Consider the following 13,959-nt stretch of genomic DNA (forward strand, 5'->3'; position numbering starts at 1 on the left):
TATTCAACTGAGAGTCTAAATATATTTAAGTGCGATGATTTTCTTACCTTGTCTGAAAAGTCTGACAGCATCGATGATCTCAAAGCCCCGGATCTGAGCTCGAACGAGTGGGACATTCAGTAGGATCTCATCCAGGGAGTTCGGTTTGGTGGCGTTTGACAGTGACGACTTGAGCTCACACAAGCCAGCGGAATGTTGTGGTACGATACAGTGCAGGAAGTGACACTTCGTCTTCCTGACTGTCTCCATCACTGAATCCTAGAACAGAACATGTGTTTGTTGTTTAAAGCTGCAATATTCAAACCATATGCATTGACTTAATAATAAATGCAGGGCCAGACAATCCAGTGATCAATATGATGAGCATCAATAAATGCCATCAGGTCATGATGGCACACAATCACAGAACCTGCCAAGCAACTTGACTTAGTCATCACTTTGGACCAGGAAAAAATTGTTAGGATCCAATTCTAACCAGGAATCCTAATGCAAAAAATGTCAGTAAAAGTTCCCAAAATTACATATTTTCCCATTCCAGATGATTTCTGGACAACAAATATGATGGTTTGGTCATGTGACTTGGAAGGCACCAATAACAGAGAGAGTGAGTTGGGTTTTAAGCCGCATTTAACAATATTCCAGTACTATCACGGCAGGGGACACCAAGAATGAGTTCACAATCAATAAAGGGCAAGTTGATTAAATGGTTGGTCATACATTATTGAATCCAATATTAACATAACTTAGAATATAAGGAGAAACTTTGAACATAGGAAGAAAAGAAAGATTTTGAAGAAATATTACAAAATTTGAAAGAAATTTACTCCATACTCCACTTCATTCTAAATCATATATATATCTGTGGTGATGGTGTAAGATAGAAAAAGTGAGTGGTGATGATGTGAGTAAGTACTGACCACTTGGAACTTCATCTGCAGACAGATGGACTTCTTCTTGAGTCCAGCAGCGCCAGACATGAAGGTCCTCCTCATGCTGCCAACCCGTCTCAGCGACGCAGTTCCCTCCATCCCGACGATGGACCCGCTGACAACACCGGCCACGGGGGCCTTCACGCTGGTGAACAGCGTACTCATGTTGTGTCTGAAACAGTCATCAGTTTCAAACATTAGTGAGTGAGTGAGTGAGTTTAGTTTTACACTGCACTCAGCAATATTCCAGCTATATGGCGGCGGTCTGTAAATAATCGAAGTCTGGACCAGACAATCCAGTGATCAACAGCATGAGCATCGATCTGCGCAATTGTCAACCAAGTCAGCGAGCCTGACCACCCGATCCCGTTAGTCGCCTTTTACGACAAGCATAGTCGCCTTTTAAGACAAGAATCGGTTGCTGAAGACCTATTCTACCCCGGATCTTCACATGTCGTTTCAAACATTAAGTGTACCGGTATGTGTTTGTTATTCAACTCTACACTCAGCAACATACCAGACCAAACAATTTAGGCTTGGTTTGGTTGGTGTGTAACGCCACACTCAGCAATATTCAAGCTATTTGGCGGTGGTATGTAAATAATCAAGTCTGGATCAGACAAAACAGTGATCAATATTATGAGCATTGATCTAAGCAATTGGGATACGATGATATGTGTCAACTAAGTCAGCGAGCCTGACCATCTGATCCCGTCAGTCACCTTTTATAACAAGCATGGGTTACTGAAGACCGATTCTAACCTGATCTTAGTGACTGATAATATGAACAATAAACCATGTACGTATGATATCATGATATCAGAAAGTCACCGAGTTTGACCACGAAGCCATTTAGTTGCCTCATATATCCAGGAAAGTTATAAGGGTCCATTCTGGACCCAGACTCCACACACATGCAGTAGAAACAGAGCTTAGCTAATGATTACAACACAGACACATCTGCATATATTTCTAGGTTTTTAATGATTATCAAATATGATTCTATTTAAGATGAGTGAATGAGTATGTTTTTACGCTGCAGCAATATTCCAGCAATATCACTGGGGGAGGAGGGAAGAGAGAGAGAGAAACACCAAAAATGGACTTCACACATTGTACCCATGTAATGACTTGAACCTGGGTCTTCCACGTGACAAGGGAAGACTTTAACCACTAGACTACCCCATCGCTCCTCTACGAAGAAGAAATCTATCAGGTAATTGCTTATAGGGTAAGGCCAAATACTAGTTTCAGTTCCGTACCAAGTTCCATGTTTTGCATTGTGTTATGGACAACATACTAAAGGTAAATCTTGGATTTGAAACAGACATGAGAAAGAAACATACAGACCCTGAAAACATTACACATTATGAAATGTTGATATATACCAAAACTAATTAATCAGAATATGTTGTTTCATATCCAGCCTTACTTCTTTGAGTCCTGTAGAACGACGGTGGCGTTCCTGGAGATGGGGCTGTCTCTGCAAGCCTTGAGCCAGCCATTGGCGTTGTACTGTACAGGGTTGGTGCCCTGAAAGTGGTTTAGGATGAATGTCGGCCCAAGGGAACCCTTCCTCAACAGACTGTCACCTGAAACCATGAACATTGTATTGTACTTTGGGTGTATATCTGCTAAGGCCAAATACTAGTTTCAGTTCCGTACCAAGTTCCATGTTTTGCATTGTGTTATGGACAACATACTAAAGGTAAATCTTGGATTTGAAACAGACATGAGAAAGAAACATACAGACCCTGAAAACATTACACATTATGAAATGTTGAAATATACCAAAACTAATTAATCAGAATATGTTGTTTCATATCCAGCCTTACTTCTTTGAGTCCTGTAGAACGACGGTGGCGTTCCTGGAGATGGGGCTGTCTCTGCAAGCCTTGAGCCAGCCATTGGCGTTGTACTGTACAGGGTTGGTGCCCTGAAAGTGGTTTAGGATGAATGTCGGCCCAAGGGAACCCTTCCTCAACAGACTGTCACCTGAAACCATGAACATTGTATTGTACTTTGGGTGTATATCTGCCAATGGGATTGGTTGGTTTGTTGTTTAACGCCACACTCAGCAATATTCCAGCTATATGGGGGCAGTCTGTAAATAATCGAGCATGGACCAGACGAACCAGTGATCAACAGCATGAGCATCAATCTACACAAATGGGATACGATCACATGTGTCAACCCAGTCAGCGAGCCCGACCACTCGATCCCGTTAATCACCTCGTACGACAAGCATGGGTTACTGAAGATCAATTCTAACCCGGACCTTCACGGGTCTCAGCAATATCATGGCATGGGAACCATTCCTCAAAAGACTGAGAACTGAAACTATGAACATTGGCTTTGATGCACCCTAGGGTTTTCATGTACTGTAAACACCCAGTTTCACTGCAGCACATACAAAAACCAGGCCTATCTGGAACTCAAAACCATAACCAAGGTTTTTGGCAGCTGCGTCTTCAGATCAATTCTGAAACAGATCTGCTTGGAAAAATGAAACTTACGTCTGACTGGCTGCTCTCCATGTTGTGAGAAGAAACGTTCCATAAAGCTATCTTCCGTGGCGCCAGGGAAGATGGCCTCCTCATCCAGTATCCATAGCAACCCTTTCTTCTCAGCATCCCGAAGGTCTTGAGTGGAAGTGCGTACCTGGAAACACAGAAATAAAAAGAGTCTGCAGACTGCAACATAAATCCACCACCAAAGATGGATAAATGGATCTAAAACTGTTAACACAAACTCGGAGGTCCAAAAGAACTATATGTCACAGAATCTTCAAATTCCTCACATTGATATTGTAATTATCAAAAGCAAAGAGTGACACTGCAAATTCACCAGAACTTGGGTCTCGCCAAACTATACCAATATACATAACAAGGGACATAACTCCTAAAAGCTTCCAAAGTCATGTTAATTTCCTATCTGTTCTCACCGTTCCCTGTTGTGGAGCCTTGTCTATGAGGGACACGAGAGCTGCTGGGCTGTTGGTGACAAACTCAAAGTCACAGTCAATGTTTTCCTGAAATCATAAAAGCAGCACCATTTACATAATGATCACATTCAAAATAACAAATCTCCTGTAATTACAGACATAAGCACCATCAGTACTTAGAAATTTGATAAAGGAGACATTTATTAAAACAAAACACCAGTAATTTTTTCAGGTTTGAATGTAATTAGTTCGAAAGTTGACAGTGAGTGAGCGAGTTCTTAGCAATATTTCAGCAATATCAAGGCAGGGGACACCAATAATGGCTTCACACATTGTACCCCACATATGGAAGCTAGGCCTTCGCCGTGACGATCGGAGCTTTAACCACAAGGCTACCCACCCGACCTATATTTTTAGGATCTTAGCGTGAAGGAAATAGTATCTGTAAGTACAATCATCCTTTTGAAAGTTAACAGTGTAAATCTCTTTGGATAATAGCAGCAAGCAGCAAGCTATCCTATCCTTTGTTACACCCCACAACCTTCAACCTCAGATCAAGCGTATGTATTATATATTACACAGGTAAATTACAGCATACCACTAGCTCTGTTTGCAGTGAAACCATGACCTTTCACTTTAAACAAAAAGTAAATCAAATAAAGTGAAATTAAGATTGAGAATCCTCATAATTTTTACTTGCCAAATGAACATTTAAATCTCAGAAATCTTTTCAACTTAGGATAAAGTTGTTTAACAAGCGATCAGATTCAAATCGCTATCATTGGTTTGAATTACAAGAGTGGCGCAGTAGATGGAACAGTGAAACAAATGCATGAGCATGTGATGCGTTGATGAGTGTTAACTTACACCAACCCTACTTGTTCTCGATGTTTCATTTAAAGTGCATACCCTTTGTAATACAAACCAATAATAGCGATTTGAAATTATGATTGTTTGTTAAACAACTTTTATCCCTAAGTTGAATAAAATTCTGAGATTTGAATGTCAATTGGCAAGGTAAAATTATGAGGATTCTCATTCTTAACTTTACTTTATTCGATTTACCTATTTGTTTAGAATGCAATTCATCGGTTGCACTGCAAACAGAATACCACTAGCTATGGTTATCAAGTGACCATGACCTTCCTAAACTGACTTTCTCATACCTGAGCGTATCTGTCCTGTTGCTGGGTGAAGGACAAGTTGTGGAAGAACAGCTGCAGTCTCTCTTGGGTGTAGTTGTTGCAGAGGTCCTCGAACGACGCCCCACTCTGCCTCCCACAGGTTGAGGGGTTCTGGAATCCTGGTGCATCCAGCACCGTGATGGAGAACTGTGTCCGTACGTTGGAAGACAGAGATCTGGCAACACATGAGAGAGTTCAGTTTCCTTCACAAGGTCACAGGTTCATGCACTTATTAAAATGGATATTGCTTTGCAGTGGAGTGGTGATATGGACAATAAAGTTACATATTTGGCCATATATACTAGTGGTCTACACTTCTCTTTGCATTTCCCATTATATGTTACTTCCTGTTTCCTTTGATGCTCATGGTTGTTTAATATCCTAGTCTAGCTTGGACAGAACTGTTCTCCAGCATCACTCATTCTTGTTGAAAAGTTTGTTTGTTTGTTTGTTTGTTGTTTAACGACACATTCAGCAATATTCCAGCTATATGGCGGTGGTCTGTAAATAATCTTGACCAGACAATCCAGTGATCAACATCATGAGCATCAATCTATGCAATTGCCCAGATAGCATTCAGATGTTGGCCCAACGTTGGCAATGGTTTTGCTAACATTGCCAACGTTGGACCAACGTCCGAATGCTATCTGGGTGGGTTACAATGACATGAGTTAAACAAGTCAGCTGCCACACCACACAATATCGTGTTTGTCGCCTCTTACGAGAAGCATGGCTCTTCGTAGATCTTTGTAGCTCATGGATACTAGAGCTTCTAAAAAGACACATATAATAAAGACAAAACAACAAACAGGCCAATTCTTTCCCTTACCTGTTGATGAGAGACACAACAGCATTGAAGACATCTGAGTATAGTCCAACAACGAAGGCCTCCAGATGTTCCAAAGGAGAAGCTCCAGAGTCGGAACTCAGACTGCCTAACTTCTCAGACCCTGGTCCAACCCTGCAACACCACACACAGTTGATAAACAGACAGATTTAGAGAGGAACATAAAATATTTGGAAAAGAAGAAACAGTCGGCCCACAGGCACACTCAATGTGACCATATTTTGCAAGGTGGCAAGGGGCAGTTGTCTCCCCTATCTCAGATTCTGTTCAAATGGGAATAATACAAATATACAATAATGCGGATCTATTCATAGATGTAGCATAAATGAAACAACAAATTTTGGAAATGAGAAGATATGAATATGATTTGCCTTCACGAAAATAACTTACTGAGTCCTATCTGTAAGACTCCGTAAAACACGCAATTGTCAGACACCTAAATCAGTGAATATTTTCAACAAATAAACATATTTAATTGGAGGATGTACATGCTGAATTATAAAGATAAGTAAACCTTTTGTCTGCCCACAACATTACAAAGAACAATTGAAACAATGCATTACTTCCAATGATGAATGTGAGAGTTGTCTGCCCTTACCTCATGGAGGTGCTGCGTGTGAGTGTGGAGGTACCAGACATGGTGAAGATGGATCTGGCCAGTTCCTCCACCGTGGTGCCCAGCAGAGACGCTGCCTTCTGAGCAGCTGCTGGCTTGTTGAACTGACTCTTGTTGTTGCTTCCTGCAATGGGGAATATGTTTCGGATTAGTTTCTCTTTGGGGAATTTGGTAAAACAAAACATCTTCTAAACATATTTTAATGACAGTAAAAGTTGAATGGATAGGTGCCCAAATCACGATGCCCTTTTGATAGACAAATACACAGACAGTAGACTTCTGGCTGACCAATTTGAATCAAGTATTCATCTCATCTTACTCATTACTTTCAACAAACGGTATTCATTTTCCTCTATTTCATTTTTAAAAAGTTTCCTCATTTTGATAAACATAAAATAATGTTAACTTCTTCAGAGAAAAAATAATAAAAAATTAATCTTTATCTACAATCATTGTATGGTTCCAGGTGCAGACGCGAAATCCTATAGATACCTGTCAGTGGTGTCAATTTGAGTCGTAAAGACACTCCACTCTAATATAGTTGTAAATGAATACACAAAGCAATACGTAAATCTCACAGAAAGACTTCCGGTCCAGACTACACAGATTAATAATGAGGTTGTATGTTTACGATCACTACAAAAGTTGGGTCACGTGATATGCATACTAGCCTATGCCGTTGTGAAACGCTAATCATCACTGTGTCAAGAATCTGTGCCGTTTCTCTCACCTTTTGTTGCTCCTGCCACTCCCAGATGGAAAATGGCTGCCAGCACGGAGAAGATGGCCTTGGATTCCTCGTCGCTGACCCCGATGGCCTTGAGGGCGTTGATGACCTTCCCCCACTGAAGGCTGGCCTTCTGTCGGTCGTCAGGCTGTAGACAAAAACAACAAAAACTGAAGAAATACCTACATGAGATTAGTCCAGACAATTGATTTTATGGGCATTTAGAAGTTTGATTGCTTTTACTGCAGACATACTTGTTCACAAGGTGCCTGATTTTCAGGGCTGAGGTATGGTGACAAAACAAAGCCTAGTCTAAATATACCATCAGTTCAGTCACCACATATGACCAGTAGAGGATGCGGAGGACCTATTCTAACCTGGAATCTCCACCAGGTAAACAAGATGTCACCTCAAACAGTATTAACAAGCTTGATTCAAGAAATAAATACAAGAAAATACGAACTGCTTAATGGATCAGGATGGTCAATTACCCAACACAATATATAAACTATATAAGTTAGTGTATATATTTATGAATGAGTGATCGAGTATGGTTTTATGCCACTTTTGCAATATTCTGGCAATGTCACAGCTGGGGACACCAGAAATGGGCTTCACACATTGTACCCAGGTTGGGAATCTAACCCGGATCTTCGGCATGCGAAGAAAATGAGGAAACAGTCTACAGTAATAGAAAGCTGATGCAGTCTTCCTGATAATAATCTGAGAATTTAAATAATTGATACTGAACCAGTCAAACCAGTGATTGATATTACAGTGAGTGAGTGAGTTGGGTTTTACACCGCTTTTAGCAATATTCCAGCAATATCACAGCTGGGGACACCAGAAATGGGAATCAAACCCGGATCTTCGGTGTGATGAGCAAACGCTTTAACCACTAGGCTATCCCAAAACCCTCTTATAAGTACAGCCCTTTCCAAAACCAATTTGATAACTAAGATTGCACAATACAATTTCAAAAGCCTCATAACCATTCAAGGGAATTAAACACCGACTGGTTGTAAGCAACAAAATCTAGTAATCTGGGCAACAAAGACATTCAGAATTCATGCCTGGAAATTTACGAAAATCCTGTCAAATCAGACAATCATTAGTTCCCTAAATCCACACTTAGTGTAGTCTCTCCTACCCAGAGTTCCATGCGGCAAGCCAGCATAGTACCTCTGCCACAGGCCAGAAAAATGTGACGATTCGTCACATCTTGCAATGTCCATTCAATATAATGTACAGATTTCTTTTACTCTTTTATTTTTGACAAGTCTACACATCTAACTAAACATGTTTGATAGAATGGTTTAGTTTCACTGAGAAAATATCCCAAAACATGTAACACTATTTTGATTTGCGTAGCGATCCTTTGTTTACATAGGTTGTAAGGCTCCACGTGCTGTCATCGAAGCCAACGGAGAGCAAACGATGCAGCCAGTTTGATATCTAAATGTGTACTGTCATAGACCTAACTGTCGCAGTTGTGGAAGAATATATATGTAACAATGTAAAACATTATGAAGAGAGCGCCGAGAAGCCCTCGTGAGTCCAGTCTCTTCTTATTATGAATATGCGCGTTTGATTACAAACAAAAGAAAAGTCCGGTCACGTGATATGCAAATTAGCCTGTGGCAGTGATGTTATGTTAAGTCATCTCTGTGCCAGAGTGTGGTAGTCACGGTCTCTTAATCATCACTCCTTACCTTCTGAAGTGGAGTCATGAATAGGTTGTGTTCATTCAGCACCTGAAGCTGAAGTTCATTCCTGTAAAGAGAATAATTACGATGGGTAATAGTTCCTATTCCGATCAGCAAAACCCCATGTGACTCTAGCTGTTCTAATCACATGACACCGGGCACACTATCTGGCTTGACATTTTGTGAATCTCGGCGTGTCGACATTCTGTATTTATTGTGATGTCACCATGATATGGTGAGGAGAGGTGAAATAGGTGAAATAGGTTGCATATGACGGCGTGTGTATGTGTAGGTGCGGCTGCTTGTACTAGCCCAGACTTAAGCTGGTTTTATAGTGCTAGCCCACTGAGATACCATGCCGCAGTGAAGCATGAATACCCCACTTCGACACATTATACTGACTCCGAGCCGACCAATCCTTGTTGTACCCATTCATGCAGAGCGCCATGGGTTGCTGAAGACCAGTGGTAACCCATATGTTTACATCTATTGTTGTCTTTACAAGTGATAAGAGGCTTACTCGTGTTGATTTTAATAGGATAATTTTTACACTGCTTTTTGTAATATTCGAACACTTTTGGAAGATGAGGAATGGAAGCCCCAACCACTAGGTGAGGTGAGGTGAAATTTGGTTTAACGTCGTGCTTGAGAATATTTCGCTCATATGATGACGTGCATGCGTGTGCATGTGTAGGTGTGGTTGCTTGTACTAGCCCAGACTGAAGCTGGTTTTATAGTGCTAGCCCAATGAGATACCATGCTGCAGTGAAGCATGAATACCCCACTCAGACACATTATACTGACTCAAGCCGACCAGTCCTTGTTGTACCTAGTAATGCTGAGCGCCAGGCAGGGACCAACAAGTACCATATTTTAACGTCTTTTGGTATGACGCGGTCGGGGATCGAACCCGCGACCTTCCGCTCTCCCCAACCACTAGGACGCCCCCTATGCAAATGATGACAATCTAAGACATGACAATGGGCACCCACCTCAGCTGTGCCTCTACCCCTGCCAACATGTAGTAGAACACGTGGAATGTTGGCTCCCCCTCCGGTCGACGCACAATTCGGTTCTTCTCAAACATCAGCACCTGAAGACACACATGATAAATACTTAGATGAAGGATGGATTAGTGAGTTGTGTTAATGAGTGAGTGAGTTTAGATTTACGCCGCACTCAGCAATATTCCAGCTATATGGTGGCGATCTGTAAATAATCGAGTCTGGACCAGACAATCCAGTGATCAACAGCATGAGCATCGATCTGCTCAATTGGGAACCGATGACATGTGTAAACCAAGTCAGCGAGCCTGACCACCCGATCCCATTAGTCGCCTCTTATGACAAGCATGGGTTACTGAAGATACATTCTAACCCGGACCTTCACGGGTGAGTTGTGTTAATGTCACTTCCAACAGTATTTTATATTTATCACAGTTAATTAGTGAAAAAGCAAACAAATGACTATGACAAAGGTACTGACAAATCAATAGTCAGGACAATTCTAAAATTCGAACCCATGATCTTTGGATTCTGGCCTGCCAAAGGGACACAACTGAGCACCTGAGACTGTACAAATCCTAACCCCCTTTGAAAGTATCAGAGTTAGCTGGGGCCTATCAGCAGTCATAGCACATTCAAGACTTCAATTAATCTACTTTGTCTGCTAAATCTGTCCCTCAGTTTCAGTGTTCCTTGTCTCGAGGAATTTGGAGAGAAACCAAAAGATAAATATCCCTGAGTTGTAAGCTGACCACGAGAATTGTCCAATCAGAGGAACTAACATTGCGCTTGACCGTCCCACCAACTGGACAATATCTCCTACCTGTATGGATGCAGAGTTGATCTGTCCGGAGTGGTCGAAGTCGAGCGTAGTGATCTGTGTGTAGCGGCTGGCGTTAGTGTTGAGCAGTGTGCGACTGTTCCCGAAAGACTCCATCAGTGACATGATGGCAGTCAACTTGTCCACTGCAAACAGACGGTATTTATTCAAATGTTAAATGTTCAATGAAATCTTGCATCCTCAACTCAAGCATAAAGTTTAATAGCATTCAACTTGTCCACTGCAAACAGACGGTATTTATTCAAATGTTAAATGTTCAATGAAATCTTGCATCCTCAACTCAAGCATAAAGTTTAATAGCATTCAATTTGTCCACTGCAAATAGATAGCATAGTACATGTCTTTGTTGCTTAGTAAACAGAACTGCGATTATAACGTTTATGAATATTATAAATAGGTGTTTATACTTGAAATCGATTGTTTTAGTAAAGAAAGAAAAGGAAAAGGAAATATATCCAAGCTATGCAGAATAAAACAGCCAACACTCTAAACCATTAGGTCCTGAGCGCTAAACTCACCATTAGGCCACGATTGTTAAACTCACCATTTGGCTCACAGTATTGAAGTCACCATTAATCTCTGAGTGCTGAACTCACCACTAGGTCCTAAGTGCTTAACTCACCATTAGGCCCAGAGCACTTAACTCACCATTAGGCCCGAGTGCTTAACTCACTGTACTGCAGAACTCACCACTAGGCCCTGAGTGCAGAACTCACCATTAGGCCCAGAGCACTTAACTCACTGTTAGGCTCCTGAGTGCAGAACTTACCACAAGGCCCATCTGAACTCACTGCACTGATCTGAACTCACCATTAGGCCCAGAGTACTGAACTCACCATTAGGCCCACTCACCAGTAGGCCCTGACTACATAACTCACCATTAGGCCCCGAGTGCTTAACTCACCATTAGACCCTGAGTGCAGAATTCACCATTAGGCCCTGAGATCTGAACTCACCATTAAGCACTGAGATATGAACTCACCATTAGGCCCAGAGTGTTAAACTCACCATTGAGGATGTTGTAGATGCTGCCTGCTGTCAGGGTGAGGTAATGAAGGATATGTTTGGCATTGATAGTCTTCCCGCTGCCACTGCGGCCCATGGTGATGATGGACTGGTCCCTCCGAGAACTCAACATCTCCCGGTAGGCGATCTGGGCCATGGAGAACACGTGGGGTGGCATGTCCTCTTGTTTACAACCCTTGAACATCTGAACTACCTGCATGACGGACAATATATATACGGTTAGGTCAGGTATTTTTAATATAATTAGTTTATGAACATGCCACTTGCCAAATAATTAACTTTGATTGACAAAAAGGAAAGCAGTATTTATTATTCCAACTACCGGGTATAACTGAAATGTCAAAAAAAGCTCATTTGCTGTTACGAACATATTATTTTAAACAACATAGTGAGTTTATTTTTACGCCGATTTTAGCAATATTCCAGCAATATCACAGCAGGGGACACTAGAAACAGGCTTCACACATTATGCCCATGAGGGAAATTAAATATCATAAACCTGCTGAATGCATAATAAATATACTATGAATGTCAATAAATAGCAAAAGGAAATGATAAGAAATACATGATACTTTATGAATGACAACGGCAAAAGAATCTACATCGAAACATCGCATCATAATATAACAAGCATTGTCACTAAGGTGACATAATCCGCCACCGCAAATTATCAAATCAAACTTATAAAGTAATGAAAGTTTAAGTTAAATGTTAACAAAAACATGACCAGTCAACCTCTCTTGATATCTTGCTCTTTAGGTGTTCAAACACATATTTTCAAGACCGACTTTGACATGAATGTCATAGTGTATGAAATATGCAATAATAGTACTAAAGAAAATGCTTTTGAAAAACATTTAAGGGAAGTCTTGAAAGTCTTTGAAGAAGATCCAGTGAACTGTTTTTGAAATATCTTGCTGACAATTCAGGTTAACATGCTCAAATCTTCAAAGTGTCTCTGTGACCTTGAAAATTAAGTGAAAAAGTCACCAAAATTGACTGGGCCCTGCGCCTTCCCTAGATAAAGCTTTGTATTGAATATGAAGAAAATCCAGTGAACGGTTCTTGAGATAGCTTAACATGCAGGTTTACATGCTGAAATCTTCAAAGTGTCTCTGTGACCTTGAAAATTAAGTGAAGGTCACCAACATCAACTGGGCCCTGCGCCTTCCCTAGATAAAGATTGGTTTCAAACATGAAGAAAATCCAGTGAATGGTTCTTGAGATAGCTTAACATGCAGGTTTACATGCTGAAATCATCAAAGTGTCGCCATGACCTTGAACATTATGTGAAGGTCACCAAAATCGACTGGGCCCTGCGCCTTCCCTAGATAAAGCTTTGTATTGAATATGAAGAAAATCCAGTGAACGGTTCTTGAGATAGCTTAACATGCAGGTTTACATGCTGAAATCTTCAAAGTGTTGCCATGACCTTGAAAATTATGTGAAGGTCACCAAAATCGACTGGGCCCTGCGCCTTCCCTAGATAAAGCTTTGTATTGAATATGAAGAAAATCCAGTTAACGGTTCTTGAGATAGCTTAACATGCAGGTAAAACGTTAAAGTCCCCTTGTGACCTTGAAATTAAGGTCAAGGTCACCAAACCTGACTTGGACCTTTCGTATACTGTGATGAACCTAGGTACTAATTATGAAAAGAATCTAGTGAACGGTTCTTAAGATATTCCAATTGTGACGAGACGGACGGATGCGGACAGACGGATGCGGAGCCTAATACTATATCCCCTGCCGCTGAGTTTGGTTTTACAGCTATTCCAGCAACATCAATGTTAAAGAAGTTGTCATCCATAAAGTAGCATACTTTTCTTATTATTCATCAACTTCTAAAATGTCAATCAAACAGAAAGGAAATGAACAACAAACCTGAGATTGGAACAAAATTATTAAGAGATGGCAGTCGCTATATGGCGGGCGGTCTGTAAATATGAATACATCATTTTACACTGTAAGCCATCTGAATGATGAGGCTTGTACAGCTGTTCAAAATTCAGGGTGATCCTAAAGGGTCACTGTTGTAGCATTAGAAAACATATACAAGAACACGTCGCTGGAGATCAATTCTAACCCAGCTTGGTTAGACACTAAGTTCTGGACACTAAGGCCTAAAAAGAAGAT

At 41.0% G+C, this 13,959-nt stretch overlaps 1 protein-coding gene across 1 annotated transcript in view; it reads right to left on the reverse strand.

Annotated features, from left to right (window-relative positions):
- LOC124254221 (unconventional myosin-XVIIIa-like) overlaps window positions 1-13,959 on the reverse strand; it is a 149,243-nt gene that overhangs the window by 57,229 nt on the left and 78,055 nt on the right. The window contains 13 exon segments of the mRNA XM_046688108.1: window positions 48-258; window positions 918-1,101; window positions 2,765-2,924; window positions 3,446-3,590; window positions 3,874-3,960; window positions 5,040-5,232; window positions 5,887-6,018; window positions 6,503-6,644; window positions 7,251-7,395; window positions 8,960-9,020; window positions 9,946-10,046; window positions 10,781-10,923; window positions 11,807-12,017. Coding sequence (XP_046544064.1) covers window positions 48-258; window positions 918-1,101; window positions 2,765-2,924; window positions 3,446-3,590; window positions 3,874-3,960; window positions 5,040-5,232; window positions 5,887-6,018; window positions 6,503-6,644; window positions 7,251-7,395; window positions 8,960-9,020; window positions 9,946-10,046; window positions 10,781-10,923; window positions 11,807-12,017 — 1,915 coding nt within the window.

This window comes from Haliotis rubra, unplaced genomic scaffold (genome assembly GCF_003918875.1).
Source record: "Haliotis rubra isolate DU_JTF1 unplaced genomic scaffold, ASM391887v1 Scf569, whole genome shotgun sequence".
NCBI lineage: Eukaryota > Metazoa > Mollusca > Gastropoda > Lepetellida > Haliotidae > Haliotis > Haliotis rubra.